This window comes from Lissotriton vulgaris, chromosome 7 (assembly GCF_964263255.1).
Source record: "Lissotriton vulgaris chromosome 7, aLisVul1.2, whole genome shotgun sequence".
NCBI lineage: Eukaryota > Metazoa > Chordata > Amphibia > Caudata > Salamandridae > Lissotriton > Lissotriton vulgaris.
Window position 1 is genome coordinate 1,260,840,168 of NC_141695.1, and position 23,231 is coordinate 1,260,863,398.

Here is a 23,231-nt window from a genome sequence, read left to right on the forward strand (position 1 = left end):
TTAGCATAGCTGCAGCCTTCTGCCTTTTCCCTCCGTTATTCAGTCCACATATGTTCAAAGAGGCCACCCTTAACGCCATGTATATTTACAAGGATTTTCCATACTACCTGCCAGCCTGAAACTCTCTTCTCTCAATATGTATACCCAAGCTTCCTCTTCTTTATGCGTTTTGTCATTTTGTGCTGCTTTCTCCACCCGACCATCACAAGACATGGCCTACATAGTGAAAAAGGTGAAAGATGCTTGTGTGATCCTCAGCAAAATATCCTCAGCAAAATATTTTTTCTGTTGCAATTATAGCTTTGTAGAAGTTAGTTTCCTGCTGCTTCCCATAGTACGTGAGCATGGTCATGAGCAAAAAAATAAATAAATAAATAAATAAAGTTGTTTTGAGTAAAAAAAATAGAGAATATTAGAAGTGTTTGAGGTTTTGCACAACAGTGAGGGTTCACAAAGTAGACGCTGTGTGCATGCTATAGGAATAGCGGTTTGAAATTCCCTTTTTGAGGATTCTCAAGCAAATGTTTTGTGGGAATACAACATGTCTGTTTTGTTTTATTTTTTCTCTTCTCTTAGAATTAACGCATACGTCCGACCACAGGTAATACAGTGGAAAAGTCAAATATGTAATGTATTACCTATTGTTAGCACACATTTATTGATAGGCCTGAGATGTTTTTTTCATTCCAATCCACACCGCCCAGCAAATGTTTGGGGTGTCCTGAGACCAAATTGTTTTGACCCTTTGTTGATAGACTATTTGTATGCTTTGACTAAAGATCTTCGTTCCCTTCATCAGCAGGTAGCAGACACACTGAAGCCGCAACCGGAGGGGCCTGGACACACACCAACCAACATGAGGATTGCGTCGACACCCGAAGATACCAGCGGAAGTCTTACTTTGAGCCGAGGCAGGTGCTGCTGCCACCCAAACAGCACTCAGGATCCTGGCTTGTACGTTGTGCACCCATGCTAGCCGTGTAAAGAGGGTCTAGCTTCTGTTGCCCTATGAGTGGGAGTGGGTGAGAAACGGCGTCGCTGATGACAAATACGCTTCTCAGATGCTTTATTGAGAGGTGAGGAGCCTGATCAAAAGGAGAAGAGGCCGGCTCTGATTGCTAGTGGTGAGGTCTCTCTTGATCACAGTGAGAAAACATCAGCAGATAAGTCCCCTGCAAATGAGCCCCCCATTCTGTTCACAGATCCAGAGGTGCGAGGGAGCACTCGATACAATCTGTGGCCCAAGAAAGGAGAGCAGGGCACCGGAAGAAGGGCTGAGTAAGGGAAGTAGGGAAGGACTAAAGAGAGTGTTAGGGATGGACTGCTGGAAGAGCCCTGGTGCACTGTTGAGACATTGTCAGGTGGGACACTAGGATCGTGCCTGGGCCCAGATTAAGTGCTCCTCTGAGTCGTGAAGCTGTGCGACTCCGTCGTGGGAGTTAGGGAATGAACAATACAAGCCTGCCTGTGAGGCTTTAACGGACACAGGGAGAAGAACCCTTGAAGGGAGAAGATCCCCTCTGGTTGGCCTCAGTGTGAACTGTTTTTCCCCTAGTTTACTTTGGTCTTTTAGCTAGGAAAATGAGTCCCTTTGAATGTTCCTTTTCCCCAGGAGGAGCTGCCTCTGCGGCTCCTTGTCCAGATGCCCCTGCCCATATTTGGTTCACATGGTCTACAAATTTAATATTGTGTTTGTTTCTGGGAAGTTCATTAGGATGATGTAGTATTCCATTGTTGCACAAGACACGTTACTTATAGTACTGCAGATTATTGGGTGTGTGGGTCATTGCCTTCAAACACACACAAGGGTGAAAAAAATGTTGCTTCTATTCTTGCCCTATGGAAGTAGCTGTGAGGGTTAGTATACTTTGAGTAGTCTAGTAAAAAAATATTTCTCAGCCCAATAAAGGTATACTTCATGGGTGTTAGATACAGGTCCTCGCTGATAATGCAAGTGAACACTGAGTATATGGTTCAATAGGGTGTTTTCTCTGATACTGATAGTTCAATATTATTTGCATTAATTCCTGCTCATGACTTGAACTGTGATGTCTTTTTAAGTTGTCCGATAATGACATAATGTTATAGAGCAATGGTACCCCGTGAGAATATGCTTAGATTAGTCAAAAAGGAGGGTGCCTCACACCCAGAGAATAATAATTGTTTTAGTAGGTATTGCAGGGGTTGTTCTTTTACTAGTTGCCTCTGCACTTCCTGTCCTACAGTATGCTGCACTACTTCTATGATCATGCTCCTCCTAGTATTTCCTTTCCCGACCTTTGATTGACGAGTGATGCCGTCCCCGTTCTCTCCTTTAGAATTGTACAGTCCCTACTTTGAGCAATAAAGGCTGCACTTATGTTAGCCACATTAGGCTAAAAGGAGGGTCTGATAGATTGTAATTTTCCTGCTAATGATGCTGTGAATATGTTAGCCTAATGTTTCTAAACCAATATGCAGTTACAGCCCATTATTCATGTGCTGCAACCCACTGAGCTATTTTTGTAATATGCAAGCTTCATTTGGATAGAATTGTTTCTGTAATGGTTAAGCTTTTGTCTTATTTTTGCCTTCTAAGTTAGAAGACTTGCGTAGTACATTGCCTTCTATCTGTTAGGTTCTCATTATTGATATTTTTGTATACTTTCCTATAATAGACAGAAGCTTGTCTATGACAGACAGATTTCTAATGCTGACATTCGCTCTGCAGCTCCAATGTCTCATGGTACAGTTTTCCCCCCTCCCTTATGAGCAGAAAGTCCCTGTTTCAGCATTTCTTTCCTCAGAGCTTCGGCTCTGTGGCCTTGAGGGGAAGATAACAGTGTTGCCTTCGCAGGTGCAGATGCCTCATGTAGGAGTTCATTGTTCTCCCTCTGCTGAGCCCAGTACTTTTCCAGTCTGGGCGTGGTTTTACTCTGCCATGCTATGTGATAATGTATTGCTGTGATGAGAGGGGTCAGTCCTCTCGATGCACTCCCTGGGGTGTAGACCTGACAGGGCCCATCTGCAGATGAATATTATTTAAATAAATGTGTCTAATTCTTCTCCACTGCCTGGCTGGCTTATTATATTGTTTAATGATAGATGAGTGAGGTAAGTCGCTCAGGTGGATTTGAGCCACACTTATCAGAACAAGTAGAGCAGATCATGAAGTCTTTAACATTACCACTGACTGAAAGGATAAAAATAATAAATGAAAGTCTGGGTAAACTAGAACGGGTTGCCACTAGTAATACGCATACATTGGAAACACCTGCGGCTAGTGTGCGGAATATTGGCGATGTATCAAAAGATAGACTAGCAAACGGGCCCAAAATCGACCTTTTAGATACAGCCCCTTTAACAGCTGTTACAGTGAACTGATAATCGAAATAAGATTAGGAAAGGGATTGAGATGGCAACACCAATTTCCCAGGAAGTAGTAAAAGACTCCATAGGAGAAGTTGGAAAGAACTCTGTAGCATTAATACGGTCTGGGGAAAAAAAAACAAGGAAATGGCATTAGGAGCCCAGATAAAGAAAAAACAATGCTCCCTCGTTTTAACTTACCACCTGAATCGGCCCCTTATACGATTATACTGACCGGGGTACCCGAGATTCACAATGGTAAAATAGAATCCCCTAGTGAATTGAAAAACAAGGTTATCTTCTGGCTTAATAAAAATAGACCACTCCCGGGCAACGCTAATGGAGAGATTTTATTTGTGCGTAGGGTGCGTTGGATAGGCCATAGAGTGAAGGAGCTAAGTGGAGACTGTATCATTGTTAATTTTAGAGAAACGCGGGTGGTCAGATAGATCTGTGATTGGCAAAACCATAGAGGTGATGGTGGCATTCAAAGTCTTGATCTGAATTACTTTTACCCACGTTCTTCTTATAATATGCCATTTATCCCATCAAATGCAAGAGTAATGCACCAAAGAGGCCCAACCGCTGCTTATAATAGTGACCTTGGCATTCCCGTGTTTAACCGCTTTGATATGCTCCAGGGATTGGAAGGGGTGGATTGACTGGAGTTTAGTCCACATATTGAAAAACCTGACTACATTGTTGTAAACAAAAGTTTGATTCAGGGTAAAGTTCCCGTAATAGCCCAAAATACGAGGGTGGAACAGGGAACATGTTTAGGGGAAACCAATAAAGAATGCGCAGGCTTGATGATTAATGGTGGTAATGGCGCAAACATATTAACACCCGAAGTTATAGATAATCCTGGTTCCACCAGTTTAGTGGATGCTGAAAAAAAGGGATGGCACTTGGCGAATATTGTTTTGGAATATTGCAGGACTAAAAACTAAAATACCTGACAGCAACTGGGTTAATTTGGTTAATATGTACGATATTGTAAGTTTACAAGAGACCTGGACGCTAGAGGCTATTCATTTATGCGGCTTCAAAACTTTCCATTCCCCAGCAATTAGTTCATTACTTGGGAGAGCTAAAGGGGGTCATTGTACTTTTGTGTCAAACCAACTTAAGTGTCGGAAGATAGAAATGGTTTTTGACAATAGGTTCTATCACAATTAGGATAGCCACTGACCCGCATCTCCATGTTATTATATTTAATTTCTATAACAACGTACCGGTGGAAACCTTGGAAGAAACACTCACAACCTTGGGAAAAAATATTAAATGTCTGCTTGAAGGAAATGTAAAAGCAGCTTGTATTATATGGGGTGGGGATTTTAACTGCACTCTGTGTAAACGTGGGGAAAATGGCACTTGTGGCCTAATGCTGGACAAGGAAACGAGCATGAGTCATTTTGAACACCCTACCTGTGAGAACTATTTAAATGAGTTAATGTTTGCATGCGATTTGGGCTTTGCCAATAAAATTGGTTGTAATGACGTTCCATTCCGCCCAACGTTCAACGGGAGAGGTGCTCATACCATCATAGATTTTGTATTAATTTCAGCCAGTTATGGTGGAGAGGTCCAGGAGTTTAAAACTTTAGACAACCCCTTAAGTGATCACTTTCCCTTAAGTGTGGAGATTGTAAACTTTACCAATGATAAGCCCAAGACACTCGCACTTAGTATGCACATAATTGACATTGCCTTGAGTCGGCAGAATGGTTACTCCTTAAAATGGAGTAAAGTTGTACCGGATAATTTTCTGTCACGATTGATAAAGAAATGCACTCCTAGTTTTAAAGCATGTTTAGATGAAAATGTGGGTGATTCAGTTTTTATCACAAATTTTAGGACTATTGTTGAAAATATTAAAAATAGTCTTTGGGTGGAGACAAAAAACTTTAAGGAGAAATTATCGAGCTGGTTTGATACAGCTTGTACTAAGAGTTATTCTAAACTTAAGCTCGCCTTAAATGCCCCTACAGGAGACATTAATCTTGTCAAAGTATTAAGGAAGGACTATAAGAGAACTCTAAAAACAAGGAAGGAAATTATCAAAAAGGAAGCATGGGTAGCATTATGTGAGGCCTCTCAAAATAAAGATTCATCAGCATTCTGGAAGATTGTAAATGCGCCTCTTTTTTCTGACAAAGCTAAGGCAAGAGTGGAGATTGCCATTTCTCAAAGTGAGTGGGTTAGACACTTTGAAGAACTGTCTCGAGCAGAGAGTGATCAAGACCAACCTCATAGCCAGAACCACGTGGGGACTGATATGGCACAGACTAGAACTTCGTTAGAATTAGATTTCACTCTAAATGAAGTAGAAGCAAGCATAAAAGAGAGCAGGAGGTAAAGCTCCTGGCCCCGACGGCGTTCCTGTTGAGCTCTATAAGAGCAATATGGATCTTTGGGGCCCGCTGCTTACCCAGGTCTTTAATGCAACATGCTCCAATGGCTTGCTTCCTTCATGCTGTGAGTCAATTATTGTCCCTATATTTAAAAAGGGCGATAGATCTAGCAGCCAATGCTATCGCCCCATCTCATTACTTGACTCTACCATTAAGATTTTTGGTCGAGTAATTTTAAATAGGTTGAAATCTTGGGCCGATGAACACTATTATCAGTGAACTTCAGTACGGTTTTAGGGAGGGTCTGGGCACGATTGACCAATGCCTCAACCTGCATATGCTCTTAGAAAAATATGCCAAACCCAAGAGTGGCTGTATGTTTTTAACCTTTGTCGACTTGACGTCGGCTTTGAACAGCGTCACCCACTCCAAGCTATGGCTGGTGCTACAGAATTTAGGGGTAGATAAAAACATAATCAATTACCTCAGGGAACTCTATTCAGGGGCTATTGCCCAAGTCAGATATGGGAAAAATGGAGTGTACTGACCCTTTCAGTGTTGCGAGAGGAGTGCGGCAAGGCTGTGTCCTTGCTCCTTTTCTCTTTACGATTTATATTAACGACCTGGAAAGAGTATTATTAGAGGAGTGTAGGGACATACCGCGTGTCGGAAGAAGATTTGTCCCGGCCCTCTTATATGCCAATGACGCGGTTCTGATGGCAAGAACACCATTGGCCATGCAAACGATGATTAATACTTTTACAGCTTTTATGTCTAACCTAAACTTGAAGCTAAACTGCACCAAAACGTGTAGTATGACTTACGGCCGTATGCAACAAAAAAAGGAGAAAACAATATACGTTGGTCAAAAACCTCTTGAGCACATCCCTACTTTCCCATATCTAGGTATACTATTCGACCAAACTGGTCGATGGAATGATACGATTCAAACTAGGCGCTTACTGTTTTGCAAATCTATTATGGCACTGAAATCCTTAAGTAAAAGGATGGGCAAAAAAACACTTAGGGAGCTCCTAACTGTGTATAGAGCAACTTGCGTGTCAATTGCCACTTATGGTGCAGGACTATGGGGACACGTAAATGTAAAACCGTTGCAGACGGTGAACACCTTTTTGAGATTCCTCTTAGCAGTCCCAGAAAGCACATCAAATTACATCTGCCACGCGGAGCTGGGGGAGCCTTATCTAGAAGATATAATTTGGGTTGCTCCTGTTCTTTTGTGGCATAGGGTCTGGACGATGGAGGAATGTGCCTTTAATCGCTCTATTCTTAGGGACGTAATGAGTCTAGAGAATGGGGTAAGCTGAGGTGGTTAAGCTATGTAATTACTTTTTTGGCTAACATAGGTCACCTGGAATTCCTCAATTATGAATCCTGTTTCCAGGAAAAACCCTCAAAGATATATGTATGAAGTTTTTGTGCAACCAAAGAATTAGTACAGAAATTTCGAAGAAAACTGTGGAAGCACATACATTAATTATGACCTCAGAACATATGCAACCTTACATTAAATTACCCATGAGTGCTTTTGAAAGATTTTTATTGACGCGCTTTAGATTTAATCTGTTTTTTAGATCTGTTAGCTTTCCTGTTATGAACACTTGGTGTAAACAACTCATTAAGTGCCCATGTGATGATCTGTCTGAACAGTCGGACATCCACATTCTTTTTTCTGTAGTTTTATACAAACCCCAGAAAAAGATGGATTGTCCCTTTACTAAAGATTATGGACTATAACCAGTGTCGCCCTGCTTTCCTAGAATTACAACGGCTTGATAATATTTTAACAGTTGCATCTCTGGCTGTATATTTTAAAATCGTTTTTAAATTTCGGAAATCGATCACCTGAATGAACTGTAATTAGAACAAGCATATTCTATAAACTTGATTGCAATTTTACTGTGTTTTTACATGTACTTTCATGGTTGTTTTTCTTGTAATAACCGAATAAAGTTTAAAACTGAAACTGAATTAGAAGGGGATTACAGACTAGGGTGTCTAATTTATATGTTGGCAGAGAGGACCACAGAATTCCCTAACCACCAACATAATGGTCCACCCACCCAATTTAAAGTTAGAGCAGACCATACGTTTGACTACGCCAGAGACTACTCACTATCTGGTGTAGTCAAACCCCTCTGACAGCCCGACGAAGTAACGGCCGTCGGAAGTTTGGCAATATGTCCACCCACCTAATTTAGATGGGCGGACATGCAGCTGTTTTTCAATGCCCGTCACCAAAATGGAAAAACTTGGTAGTAAGGGGCATTTAAAAGTGCTCAGTGACATTGTCAGGAACCGCCATGACAAAGGTTCCTGTCAATGCTAGAAATTTCTGCTAGGCTAGCACGGCGGCACCTTTGTTTGAGCAATGAAGTAATTTACTCTGGGGCCCTGGCGAGGATCAGGCCACACACCAAATTATAAATCAGGCCCATAGCCTGTTGATCCGAGCAGGCTACCGTCCCAAAGATGGCCATCAATCCTAGTAAGTCGCTATTCGCAATCTACCTCATTAATATTAGCGGGGTAGGTAGATGTATGACCCACTCTGAACTGAAATTTTACAAATTGTCAATTAGTACATAGGTCAGTTTATAAAATTGTGACCAGTTTTCTTTACCAGTAATTCATACGCCTAGCCCTTAAATATATGATAACAGAGTCCCATGCACTTAATTTCCCACCTACTTTTGGGAGATTCCGTTTAAAACTAATATTGGCAGCAGTGGCATAGCTAGGGGTACTGCCTCCGGGGGCGGCCCATAAGATTGAGCTGGGGGTGTCGGACAACTTGTTCTCGGGGCAAGGGATGGTGGTAGTTGACAGACACAACTCCTCCTCCCTGAAAAACAACTAGTGCCCCCTCCCCCGCCTCCTCTAGCTAAGCCACTGGTTGGCACACATTCCACACAATCAGGTGGCTATCTTCTAGATTCGGTATTTTCAACAACTGAAGAAATAACTTTTGAGAAACCATTACACCCTTAATGTGGATAGACTATGTTGCTATTTTTTTTACTTTATCTGCCTGATCCCTGGGAATAAGGTAGTAATTAGAGAACTATCGAAGTTTTTTTGAAGATGAGTTAGGCAACAGAATTTCAATAGAAATAAAAAACAGATACTAGAACAATAAGATGTAGATCCTGAAAGTGCTCTTACATCGTTAAATAACTCTGTTATTCAGTTCCTTTACAACGTTTTACCTTTGCAACATAAATTAAAAACTACCCACAAGAAAAATATTCCTCGGTTTACTGCCAGTCTTGCCTCTAGCAAACTAGAATTATGCCATTTGGAACAACAGTGGTGCAGCTTGTATGCCAAATATTTCTAAGTAAAATCCTCTGCCAATTCTAGACAATGTCATCAATAGATTAAGCTTGCTAAACTTTTCAAAGCGATTTGTGAAAGCTCCTTATATGTCAAAAGGACTCTTCAAAATTGTGTAAGAGTAGCAAGAGCCCAAGGCAAGCCAGACTAAAACTATTCCTTCATCCATGTTAAGTGAAGTCTAGCCTTATTTGTCTCTGAGGAAATGTTTAAAATTATAGAGAATATAGAGGCTTAAACAGTTCTACAACCCTCCCACACCACTACTTTTACCCCACGGAAGATTACTAGCACTTATTTTAATAAATACTATCCAGTTTTTGAATCACTTCTCCCTCAGTTGACAAATCACATACACACCTGTGTGTCACCCATTGACATTTGTCAATCAAAATAAAAGCAAAATGAAACTCCTTTTCTTAGCAAAGACATTTTAACTAGTTTTAATTATTCTCTAAAAACAAGATTGTGGCCAAGATTGTGTAAAAAAGCTGTACTTAAGCTCCCGCTAAAATGAATTGATCCTAACTGTATGGATCCTAACAGTTCTTGCCCAATATTTCCATTACCCTTCTATCCAAGATTTTGGAAAAATTCGTTTTTTACAATTGCAAGAACATATAGAAGCCACATTTTTACTAGTTCCACAACATGCTGTTTTTTGACTCAGCCGCATTACTGAGCATGTGCTGGTCTCACTTCTTGATTACCTGTGCAGACTGATGGATGCCAGACGCTCAGAAGTCCATGTACTCTTGGAACACTCTGCAGCCCTTGACACCATTGATCATAACATCCTTCTAACCAGAATATTAGAAATTTAAATTGAAGGAATAGCTCTAACCTGATTCAAACTTTTCCTAATTGACCATCAACAAGTTCTCTTTTCTTCCTTATTCATACAAGCCACTAACTTATTATGTGAACCTGGTATCAGTAGAAGCTCCTGTAGCCACGCATCAAATATTGCCTAAGTACTCTTACAGGTGTGTTCTTTATATTTACCGGCTGGTCCAGGGTATGTATGTCTTGGAGTCCAAGGTCCTTTGGCTGTGGCATGATCACTTGGAGCATCCACAGCACCTCTTTTGAAGGGGAGCTGCTTTGAAACTTGAAAATAGGTGGAATGTCCCTGATGACCTGACACTTGGAGTCACCTTTTCAATTATAGTATGTCTAAAGTCTTCTACTGAACTTACTAGCTGAGCCTCCATGTTCTACTCCTGCTGCTTTGTGCCTCACGCACATTGTATAGCAATAGTGGGACACCTTTGCAGAAGATTGGGATTCAGTCGAATTTAATTAGAAAAAGGTTCCAGGGAAAAAATATCTTATTCATAGGCATTCACTATAAACTGTACACAGTGTAAAATCCATCTCACTTCGGAAGTGCAAGAACTAACATGACAGAGATACGCTTTTCTATTCACTTTAAAAGTTAAGAAAGTAATCACAAAAACACTTTATTGAACGTATAGCTACATAGAATTCAATTAAATCATTTTACAAATTTTATGCAATTTCACATATTTTTGAATGGCCCATTTTGACGCCCTGCGGCATGTGTTCATGTCTGACAACAAGTACCAGGATACCATTTTTTCAGCATACCTCTGGGCCAGTTAAGCGATCTCTTCCATTGTCAAAGGGATTGTAAAAGGTTGTTTTATTTTGAACTCTCGGCACTTCCTGAAACACCAACATACACTTGTGTGAAGGTATCTATAAGGTCCACACCAGTACCAAGAAATCTTTAAGGTGTGCTGTACTTTTCTTATAGGCCAAACAGAACATTTTGAAGCCATTGCCTTCTCACCACGAGCAACTTCTTCTCTATTTACTACGAGTTGTGCAAGTGTGAGATAGTCCCTGCTTCTTATTGGCGAGTTTTGGCCCAGTCTCACCGATAAGAGGATTAGTTAGACATGAGCACCCTCCCTTCTCCCAAAGCTGGCAGCGAAGTTTCCTTTCCCTGCCAGAGGGGCTTTACCAAGTACTCCAAGCTTTGTGACATCGAACTAGTCTCTAAACTTAAAGTAACACAAATTAAACGCACAATTGACTGAACACTACTGACGTCTATTAAAATAAATATGATCACTTGCACAAACATAAAAATGTAGGAGACCAGCAGCTCAGAGGAGCAATTGTCATGCATTTCTCCATAGACATGCAGCAATTTCCGTGTGGCTGCTGATGGCTGAGGGGTATCATTACTGTGCGAGTATCTACTACTCTCATTGCCTATTCGCTTAAAAGGCTTGATCTGTGTCTAGGTAGCAGCTGGAGCCCACACCTGCCGAATACATGTCACAAAAACACAGCTCATGTATCTTTTTGAGGAATCTCCATTGTCACACTGGCTTGATGGGCTAAGAACACAACCGACATCAGGGCTTTAATTAAATCAGCAAAACCAGAGAAGACAGGCTTCCAAGTTTCTGTTCTCCATCTTGTCCAGAGTGTGAAAATGTATCCATCTTGGCTATCAGAGATATCAAAATAAGAGGGTAAACACTACCCCATAAGGATCACACACTAGTCAATGAAGAGCAATTCTTAGGCTGTATCAGGCGTTACCACCACTCTCTCAACGCAGAGCAAGGATATCAGAGAACTGTACATGGCAGATGATGCACGCCTATGGGCTCTAGCAGTTCTTTGCTGTCTCTATCGTTCTGCAGGGGGTGTCCCAGTATCTGTATCTTAGTTCCTCTGTCTGTTGACATTACCCACGCCAAGGTCGTTCTCAAAAGCCAAATTTTAAAAGTAACATTTCCTTGGTGTCTTCAGGATGCACGTTGATCAGGATTGGGCTCCTGAGATTGGGAGGCTTTACTTAGAGAATTCCCCTTCAGGCCAGGTAGAGGTCCATCTGCTGGCTGTGTCTGCAAGGAAGACCCCATGTCACATTTTCTTTGGGCTGTGCATTCATGGTTTACATTAGGCAGGGCACACCCATGGCAGGGCACATTCACTCGGAGCAATTCCTGATTTACAAGTGCTTGCCTGCTATCAGACCCAATTGCATTAGACCCTGAACTCTCCGATTCAAGCTTCACATCTGAGATCTTATGGTCCGTGCTCTTGTGCTTACAGTGTAGGCTAGCAGACAGTATCCCAGAGCCTTCTGGATCCAAACACACCGTAGTACAATGTGATGCACTGAGATCTGGACTGCAGTCCACATTTGCTGTCATTGACCCTGGCTCATCAAGATCACAGTCGGAATTGGTTGTCCTTGGGCTGTTAGGGTTACAGTCCAGACCAGTTACCCTTGGTGAGGAATCTTCAGGTCTGCTTCTTAAATCGGATGTCCTTACTCCCGAGCCCTCAAAAATGGAGTCTGTGTCAGTAGCCCCTGGGCTGTGGCCCTGAGGATCCCCCTCGTCCTTTGGAGGAAGCTGCAGGAAGTCTGGGAGAACCAGGTCTTTCTTACAGAGGAGGCCTCGCTGGTCATCAGCTCGACAGCCCTGCACTCGGTTCAGCAGCTCCACCAACCCTATGTGAAGTAAAGAGGGACAAGAGCATTAATACAGACAGCTTGATAACTGCAACACTGTGAGGCTACCCTCTGCCTGCAATAACTGCACATTGGGGCAGTTAAACATTTTTATTTAGAGAACACACAAATATTCTTCTTGTAATAAATCCGAGTAAACACAGTTTGGACCCCCCCCCCCCCCCCCATAAAGACCCATTGCGGCATTCCTATTCCACTGATATGCACACATACCAATTGCACTCATGTGATACTTTCTGTTTGCTGCTCTACATAACAAAATACAATAATCCAAGTACAGTGACATCCCAATACAGTTGTTCCAACACAAGATCAGATAGCCCCATTAGGTCACTTATGTCATCACACAAGTGCACCTTGCTCTAAATGCAAAAACACACTACTAACATCAATGATTTCGCAAGGTCATTCCTCTCCTGTGAAGTCACTCGTGTTTGGTTAACATGAGGTTTCAAGTCTTAGTTTAACATCTTTTTGTGAGATTGTGATGCAGCACTAGATCATAAAGGTAAGTATGTAGAGAGAAGTATACATGTACTTTTCTAATTTCAACATCTTCTAACCTTGACAATATTGTGGTAGTGGATATTGTGTACTTGATAGTGCGATAGGAAGGTATTTCAACCATGATATAGTGACCCAACTCGCCCTCCCAACAGCTTCCTTAAGGACTCTGATGTCCTTCCCACAGACTTCAGGATGGAGCCAATGGCTTAGAGAGGATCAGAAGAAAGAAAGAGACACCACATATCCAGCTACCCAGAAGAGACAAGTGGTAACCAATATCCTGTGCAGACAAGCAATAGAGGAGAAGATATTTCATTTAAGATAATTTTAAATACATCTCACATGCCTGCCTTCTCCCCTCTACATTGCACAAGTGACTCTTCAGATATCATGAAACCTGGGACGCTGATGATCATTGGGACCAAGGGACAGGTGGGGCATGTAGAACCCTCACTCTAAGACACTGAGCCGAGTGTCTAACGGGGCTGGTCTCTCAACTCCCCAAATGCGTCATCACTGGGGAATCCTGAGCAACAAAAGTATGAGGCATGAATGGGACATGGCAGACCTCCTAAACCCAAGAGGATGATGACTTGATGTGACAGTACTAACCTCAGATGCCAAAAATAATGAACTGAGGCTAGGAAACTGCTGGTCCTATAAGGAACGAAATGGTCACTGTTCACCCCCATCCACAAGAGGGTAAAGCATGGATGGTCACTGCTAAACCCTGATATGAATGGGGTCCATTTATCCTCAATTCCTAGGTAGAGGGGATTGGGAAGGGTTCATCTGACCCAAAAGATTAGGAAGGCTCTTGGCTGATAAGGTATGATCAGGGAACTGCCGACACTTGGCCCTCAAGGACTGAGATATGAACGGGACACTGGTGTCTCCTGACACCAATAGAGGTACGGATCAGATATGGATTTAACACTGCTATCCCACGATATATGGAATGGGCACTGTGGATCCCCCAATGAGTGTTTAAAGTATGTATGGGATACTGCTAAGCACTGCTCTCCATTTGATTTGGGTGTGAGTCTGACACTGCTGAGCCAGAATTTCAAGGATCTTGGATATATATGGGGCAGCTTCAAACAAAGATGTGGACAGGGCTCTGCTGAAAATGACTCAAGTGATGATGGTCGCGGTATTACACAGCTGAAATTGTGGTTTGGATGGGGCACAGATACCTCATATTGGGAGTCCCCAGAATACGGTGCGAAGATAATACTGACCTTCAATATCATATGTGCGCCGATTTAAAGGATTCTTTGCAGCAGGGGAATCTCGGTGCCGGGTAACAGGTGAGGCATTCCCCGACCTCTCGTTCACTGGTGCCGATGAAGATTGATGCTTCGAGCCAACAGTCATAGGAGAAGAGGTGCCCTGTTTCCAGAGACAAGATAGATATTGTTCAGCTTTAAATATAGGATAGGTCATCTTTGCAGAAGGTAAGAAACTAGACTATGTAAGGCAGACACACAACTCCACTAGAAGGGTTTAAAATACCTAATCAGGCTAACAGTACAAATGCTTCACCATGGGAAGGGTCCTGAGTCCCCACTATTGAAGATGTGCAAGCCACAGCAAGAATGGGATTCACAGGGTCACCATAAGAAGGTGCAAAGGTTTCTCTATAGAAAGATGTGCAAGGGAATGGTTCACTGGCTCCAACACACGAAGGTGCACTAGCTTCGCCACAGGAAGAAACACAGGCTTTACTATGTGGAGGGGGAGCTATGTGTCTCAAAAATGGGTGGGCTGCAAAGTATCCACCAGAGGAGAGGCTAGTCCACTGCAAGAGACTAATGATGTGTCTGTCATGTCTGTCCCCACAACCTAACAAGTCAGAAAAGTGTTTCTTTCTCCAAATTGCCAGGAACTAATTATTTGTGAAGCAAGTGTCCTACCTCTGCTGATGCTGTCTTTGTCAACCTGTGTCTTGGAAACGGTGCAGGACATCAATGAGCAATCGGAGAAGGTTGTGAGTGACATCACTCTGCAAAGGGGCATTACAGGAAATAGAGCTGTCACTGACATTGGTACCATCAGCACTCCCTGCCCGCGACAGTGATATCACAGTGAAACTAAAAGTGGCCCCATGCCAATCAGGGAAATGCTTTTTCATTCTTACTGCACAATCTCAATGTATAAGATTCTACAAAAATAAAGATGACAGAAGGTTAGTGGGTGTAGTGCTCTTGGGCCGCAGGCGCATGGTGACGCTGGCGCTGCGGCATACAGAACACACGGGACACGCTTTGTGGTTTACGCGTGGTCCGGACTGCCTTAGCCAGCCACGCCTCCTTTATTTCATACTCGAGCGCGTAGCATCACACGCACGCGTAAACGCACCCTCTGGCGCGCGGAAGACTAGACCGCTTACATGCGGCCTCGAACATTACATTCCTTCTAACCTTTATTTGATCAACAAAACATCAACACAAAATACTCTTAAGTCTCAGTAAATGAAAACAGGGCCATGCGGCCGGTTACCAGTCCGAAGGGTAAGTTGTTCGGGATCAACCCACGCAAAGTCCGCTAGCTGGGAGGATGGAGCTGGATTCCTCCGCAGACTGTACCCCGCTGCTTCTCCTCTGGCGGGGGCTCTCAGTGGGGTTCCCTGTGGGGAAGCTCAGGCGTCTCGGTAATTGTCCGGAGATCGGGGGTGTTGATTCTGGGGGTCCCGGATGTCGAGGGACTCACCTCCGCGCTCTCACTCTGGACATCTTGATCAGCGCCCTCGGGTCCGTCCGGTCCTTCTGGCTGGCTCGAGGTCTCTTCTTCCCGCTCCAGTTCTTGAGGACACATGGTGTCGGGGTGAGCCTTTTTGAAGAAGGACACATTGCGGGGGACCGTTTCAGGTCCCCGTTGGGCGGTCACCATGGTGCCAGAACGGCGCACAACAGTCCACTGCCTGGGCTCAAATGGGAGTCGAAACTTGCTTCCCGGATATCTGTCCTTCACATACACTCGGTCCCTTTCCTGGATTTCCGATTCTTTAGCCCTGCGCCGGAAGCTGGCGTAATTGTTGGATCGGGCTCGGTTGGAGAGAGTTACCTGCCGGTCCACCCGGTTCGGTGCCCAATCGGGGTGACTGGGGATGGTATCCCTGACCACTCATCCTAGGGCAGAGGGAACTGGCGCCGCTTCCGTGGTTCGGTGTGGGGTTAGGCGATATTCTCGCAAGAAACTGTAAATTGCCCTTTCCAAGGGGGCTTCCTCGGCATGGGCTATCCTTATGACCTTGTTCAGTGTGCGCATGAACCTCTCCACCTCCCCGTTGGCTTGAGGCCAGCGGGGGGTTACTTTCCGGTGATGGATTCCCCGGCTTTGGAGGTATTCAGCAAACTCTTGTCCCTGGAAAGGGGGTCCATTGTCAGTTTTGAGGGTCTCAAAAATGCCATGCGTCGCTATCGTCTTTTCGAACTTTGCAATGACCTCCTTGGCCGTTTGGGTTTCGACAACTTCTATTTCTGGGTACTTGGTGAAGTCGTCAATGATGACAAGTACGTATCCCCCATCTGGTAGGTGCCCGAAATCAGCGCTGACACTCTCCCGCAGTCTCCGCGGGCTATCTTCGGTGATGACCGCGGGTGGACGCTCTGGTTGCCCAGCTGCTTGGCACCATGTGCATGCTTTGACTACCTGCTCCACCATGGTGTCCATTTCGGGGAACCAGACCGTGGCTCGGAGTCTACTCTTGGTCTTAACCATGCCCTGGTGTCCTTGGTGAGCTAGTTCCACGGCTTGCTGGGTCAGACTTGCTGGCATCACTATCCGCGGTTCCCTCAGTAGGCATCCTTGGTTGTCAACAGATAGTTCCTCCTTTACTCTCAGAAGTGTCTCAAGTGAGGTCTTGGCTTGCGGTGTTCGTTTGCTCAGGGAGCTTGGATCAGTCGCCAGTCGTTGGATCTTAGGGCATTCGCCACCAGTTGTAGCACTTCGTCATTCCGAGTGGCCTCTATGATCATGTCCAGGCTCATGGGTAGGGGTCTTGACCTTTCCAGCACAACCCTTATGTATTCCTCCGTCTCCTCTGCGTCATCCTTCTGCCCCTTGGTGGCAGCGCGGGGGTACCTGGAGAGATAGTCCGTGGGGTTTGTCGCTCCTGGCCTGTATTCTACTTGATAATCGTACTCTTGCAATTGGAGGATCCACTTTTCGATCCTTGGAGGTGGTTTTGACATGGATCCCCGGAATAGGGGAATCAGGAGCTTATGATCCGTCGACACAGTAAAAGGGTGTCCATATACATAGACGTGGAAGTGTCTGCATGCCCAGTGAATCGCAATTGCCTCCCGCTCTATCTGTGAGTACCTTTGCTCTGTGTCTGTTAGGGATCGACTGGCGTAAGCGATGGGGGCCCACTCGTCATTGCCCTGACGTTGGGTTAGTACGGCCCCTAGGCCATATGGGCTGGCATCAACTGCTATGTTGGTGGGCTTCGCTGGGTCGAAGTATGACAGTGTCCTGTCCGCGGATAGGGCTGCTTTGGTGTCTCGGAATGCCTTCTCTTGTTCTTCGCCCCACTGCCAGGGGTAGCGGTCGTGGTCAGTTCTCGGAGAGGCCTGGTGAGGTTCGATAGGTCTGGCATGAACCTCCCACAGAAGTTCACCATGCCCAGGAAGCTCCTCATCTCGGATATGTTGGAGGGGGCAGGTGCATCTTGAACATCTTTCACTTTGTCTGGATCCGGGGCTGTCCCTTGATCTGAAAAGGTATAGCCGAAAAAACTGATTTTGTTTTGTAGAAATTGGCACTTCTCACAGTGCAATGTCAGGCCGGCATCCTTGATTCTCTGCAGCACGCCTCGTAGTCTTTGATGGTGTTCCTCGATGGAGTTGGCGTAGATCAGCAGGTCGTCGCTGACATTCAGGACGCCCGGGAGCCCACTGAAGACCGCTCTGATGGTGTTCTGAAAAACCTCAGTGGCACTGGAGATGCCAAAATTGAGACCTTGGTATCGTCTGAGGCCTACGTGGGTGTAGAACGTAGATATGTAGCGGGAATCTGGGTGAAGGGGCAGCTGATGATAGCCTGAGCGGAGGTCCATCTTAGAGAACCATCGGGCTCCGTTTAGCTCTCCCAAAATGTCGATCGTGGGTGTCAGAAGGCTCTCCCTTTTGACGGCTGCATTGGGTAAACGCATGTCCACGCATATGCGGACTTGGCCCGGCTGTTTCGGTTTGCGTGCCACCACGATTGGGGATACCTACGGGGTGGGTCCGCTGACCTTTTCGATGATGCCTTACCGCTCAAGGGCCTCCAGTTCTTCCTCCACTGTCTTCCTCAGGTGGAATGCTATTCTTCTGTGCCTGAAGGCTACTAGTTGGATCGACTGATCAATGTGGAGGGACACCTCCTTTCCTTTCAGGCACCCAATGCCTCAGAATGTGTCTTCGAACTCTTCCAATATGGTGTCTAGCTCTTCGGTCAGTACAGCCATGGCGAATGATATCAGTCTGAGTTCTTCTGCGGCCTGCCCGCTGATCAGCACGCCACTGCCCTCTTTGGTGACATAGACCGTCATCGGGACTTTTAGGTCTTGGTGCTGGAGTCCGGTCTGGAAACATCTTATTAGTGGAATCGACGTTTTCTGCCCATATGCGAATACTCTGATCTTCGCCGCCCACAGCGGTGGTTTGGCGCTGAGCTGGTTGTACACGTTGGCTGCCATTAATTCGATGGATGCTCCTGTGTCAATTGTGGCTCTCACTTCTTGCTGGTGTATCATGATACGACACTTCGGGAGATGCTGTTTCTTCCGCTGTGGTTGGTCAATGACAAATACGTAATGGACGGAATAGTCACCGGAGTCGTCGTCCATATCTTCTCTGTCTTGATCTTCCACTATGGCATGGGCCGCCTCTTTCTTCGACTTGGTGATCTGCACACGGCTGCGAAGTGGTTCATCCATCCACATGAGCTGCATCTTTTCCCTCTTGCTGGGCAGTCTTGGGCGCTGTGGGGCTGGCCTCCGCAGTATCCACATTCTCTGCGCTTTTCTTGCGGCTTTTTCCCGCCGTACTGGCGCACTTTCGGTTTGACGGCGTTTACTTGTTCCGCCGTGTTGACCTGCTCCGCTTTAATGGGTCGGTGGAGAGGGGCCTCCATGTGCGAGGCTCTGGCCTGCGATAGTTCTTTGGAGCGCCCCAATTTGAGGATGTCCGCCAGAGGTTTGCCATCTTCTTGTAGGATTGTGACTCTCAGCTTGGAGGAGCAGCACCCCTGAATTATCTGTCCACGTATCTCCTCTTGTTCGTCACGGAAGTCACACGTGCTGGCTAGTTCTTTCAGCCTACCATGGAATGTGTCTAGTGACTCTTCTGCTCCTTGCCTTGCTTGACGGAAAATTAATCTCTCATAGTCTTTGCCGGCCATGGGCTCAAAGTTTGTGTTAAGAGCATTGAGGAGCGTGAGGTAAGTCTTTGGGGTGGCCTCCACGATGGTTTTGTAGATCCTGTGGATATCCTTCCCACCGAGATGCAAAAGCAAAGCTCTGCGGCGTTCCCTGGCTGTGCCTGCTCCCTCGAAATATATTTGCAGCCGGTCTGTCCAGTCCTTCCACTGAGGCGCAAGGGACGCTGGGACGACGTCTACGACAAACGGCTCAATTGCGGGGATGGACACCATGTGGGCGCAACGCGGGGCTCGGCTCACAGCCTGTGGTCTCCCTTAATAGTGTGACTTGATGAGCGTGGCCTTATGCGGGGCAGCCTTGTCCGCAGGGGCGTGGTCACAGTATTTTTTGTTGTTGGTGGCACTGTGTCTGCCTGCAGGGGCCTTATCCGTGCTGGCACTGACTTTTCCCTTCTTCAGCGCGTGGTTTCTGCTGCCTGGATCAGGCCTGGTAATGGCCTGGCTGTGTGCCCCTCTTTTCGGGTCTCCCCATCGGTCGGAGCGCTGACCTTTCAGGCCTCGGGGTGTTCAGGACCTCACATGTGCTCCCGGCCACTGCTGCAGCGCTCCTGTCGTCCCGGTGATGACGCTTTAGGCACGTGGTGTGGGGGCGGCGTATCTGCGCCTCGCCGCCAGTCCGAAGGCTCTTGGCGCGGGATCCACACTCATTGTATAAGCCCTCCGGGCCCCGACAGTGGCCCTGGCACTCGCGCTCGAGGGGCACGGCGGGTACTGGGGCATAACATGGGTTCACGATCCCTCATCGCCATTGTAGTGCTCATGGGCCGCAGGCACACGGTGACGCTGGCGCTGCGGCATACAGAACACACGGGACACGCTCTGTGGTTTACGCGTGGTCCGGACTGCCTTAGCCGGCCACGCCTCCTTTATTTTATACTCGAGCACGTAGCGTCACACGCACGCGTAAACACACCCTCTGGCGCGCGGAAGACTAGACCTCTTCCATGCGGCCTCGAACATTACAGTGGGGAGGCTTTGAGCCACATGACACAACTAGCCTAGAAGGAAAAGTAAGTTAAATCCTCCTCTGCCTTCCAGTGTCTGATCACAAGATCTACGCATAAAACAAACAGTGTAACTGTAGTCCGCCAAGCTACAAATCCAAAATCCTGGAAGATCTACAAAGGCCAGACTTGTATTTACACTCCATAAATGTCAAAATCTGATTATAACTGGCAACATCAACTTGTGGCTGGACAAATGTGACAAGAGACCTGCTGGGGATCTGAACTACTCGACGCAGTTCTAACGCATGCATCAAGGTATACACTAGATTCATCAGTAATGAATAATATGGTAGCAGTTGCCAATTTAAGCTAGCCTTTCACTGCAGGAGTTCTAAACAACGGTAACAAATCACCTATTGCTATTAGAAAGTAGTAAATAAAATGACTACAAGTCAATCAAACAGCATAAATATGCTAATATAGAAATGAAATGTGCCAAATAGATTATAAAATGGCCTTTTGCCCCATTAATTTGTGTATTGAATGCTAGGTTTGTTTGTATTAGACTTGGGTTTATCTATCTACAGATATATATATATATCCACCAAATCCTTCAACCATTGAAAGAGGCGGGTCGCACTCCCGTAGATTTTGCAATTTTTCCTTTTTATTTCCTCATCACTTTACAAGGGTAAGGGCAACAGACCAACGCGTTTCGGTATTTCAAATACCTTGATCGTGATCGTATTTGAAATACCGAAACACGTTGGTCTGTGGCCTTTTCCCTTGTAAAGTAATGAGTAAATAAAAAGAAAAATTTGCAAAATCTACGGGAGGAGATCTTTCAATGGTTGAAGGATTTGGTGGATGTTTAAAGCGGTGTGGTTCTACCGCAGGAGTTTGCACCCATGAGGAGCACAGAAGCATACCAACAAAGGTGAACCAGCTTTGTGGAAGAAATATATATATATATATATATCATTAAATCCAATGACATCCTCAACCTCCTTTCGGCGACACACGAACACCATTTCCTGTGATTCCAGATATGTATATATATATATATATATATATATATATATATATATATATATATATACACACACAACAATCCTAACTCACATTACCGACCAAAAAACACTGTGATAAAAAGTGCAGGAACCTCAACAAATACGACCTCAAATGCTAGTTTCCTTTGCTGTCAAGGGTATCAGTACTGCTCCACGCTGATATATTGGCTGATAGACAAAGTCAAGAAATTTTAGAGCGAAGATCTGGTTTGGGTAATTTAGAAGGGCAGGCTATTCAGTGAAAGAGTTAAACAGCTCTTGTACCTGGTTATAAATGTGCAATTGTAATGACAATTCTAATGCATTAATATCGCAGGCTGTAGGACTTCTAATCTGTCCTTGAGCTGTGGACAGGTATACCTCGAGACATATTCTCGGGTAAATAACAAGCATTGGCTTTTTGCATGAGTAAGTGATGGAGTGGAAGTTTGCGCCTAAGGCAACCTGCTCTGCACATGAACCTCGATTAAACTTATAATAGTACTAAACAATCCTGTCCGTCATTAATATTCCTTTTCTAGTACACGCGGGTGTCCCAGAGATGCTTGCCTATGTGTTTACTAACAGTAACACCGCTTGCATACTGTAAAATGGCCGCTTCGCAGAAATTCAGTCAGCGCATGCGTCGGTCATACCCATGTGATGTGACGCACTCGCAGATTTGGAGGGAAAAGTCCACTCATGCGCATTGTAGCTGACCTGCCCGCTTGTTCTAACCATGCTCTGCGCTTGCCCATGCTGCTTCGCATTTCTGTCTAGTCTCGCACTAATCATTAAGCGCTATAGTTAATATGAAGTAAGGGGTGAAGTGTAGGTAATCATGGTGTACAGTGTGTTCTGATTTGCTGTGTTATTAATTTGTTATCGCTTACTTTTCATGTACCACGTATACATTGGCCTGGGTATGGGAGCCCGACTCCATCTTGTAACTCATTCCGACCCTGTCACGTGACGAGGGAAAACCCACACTGCGCAGAAGCAAATCTCAGCCAGCTGGCTCCTGAAGCAAGATGCGCCTGAGAACCTACCTAGGTTCTTGTCAAAGATGCTGACAGTCACCTTGAACTGTGCAACATTGTATCAAAATGCTGTATACACCCATTGTTTTTCCATATTCCTATGCCTGGGAACATGTACGCAGGGGGTGGGTATTAAAATTACATATTCATTATGTGAACGTAGAATTTCGGAGGTAAAGGTGACCTAATCATTTCTCCTGACCAATCATAAGTTGGGACCCTGTCATTTGTAACATTTGTGGGTGGTCTGGGAACCCCAGAAGAGTATATCTAGCCTAGTCAGGTAGGGAGAAATTGTCCGACTTGTCCGAGTAGCAGACCTGTCACTGACCCCACGAATCTATAGGTGATTGATACAGAGAGCTGCGGAGCCCTCTGTCCGAATTTTCCACAAACTCCAAGGGGTGGAAATAGTCTTAAGTGCTGGCGAAGCACTTTGGCTGGGGATTTGAAAAACTCAATCGGGGTTATTGGCGGATTCCGTGCAGTGAGGGGGTAATGCAGGCGTTGCATCCGAAGCTGTGCGGGTCGTCGTGCCCTTTGGTGAGCCCAGTCCTGACCCAGAACCTGAGGGGTATCCTGTCCTGGTTTCCGTGAGCTGCTACCTGCTCACCTACTGGTATCCTAAATCCTTGAGGGTCCTTGTCCTCGTCCTTCCCGAAACTGACCCGTGGCCA

The 23,231-nt window shown here is 45.3% G+C and overlaps 1 protein-coding gene across 3 annotated transcripts in view; it reads right to left on the reverse strand.

Moving 5' to 3' along the window:
* Positions 1 to 10,489: 10,489 nt before the first annotated feature.
* Positions 10,490 to 23,231, reverse strand: part of RGS14 (regulator of G protein signaling 14) — a 372,155-nt gene continuing 359,413 nt past the window's right edge. For all 3 annotated transcript variants that reach the window (XM_086931804.1, XM_086931803.1, XM_086931805.1), the window contains 2 exons: positions 14,331 to 14,481; positions 10,490 to 12,561 (listed from right to left, as the gene is read on the reverse strand). In XM_086931804.1, the coding sequence (XP_086787930.1) occupies positions 11,849 to 12,561; positions 14,331 to 14,481 (864 nt within the window). In that variant the 3' untranslated portion in view covers positions 10,490 to 11,848. The remainder of the gene's footprint in view (positions 12,562 to 14,330; positions 14,482 to 23,231) is intronic.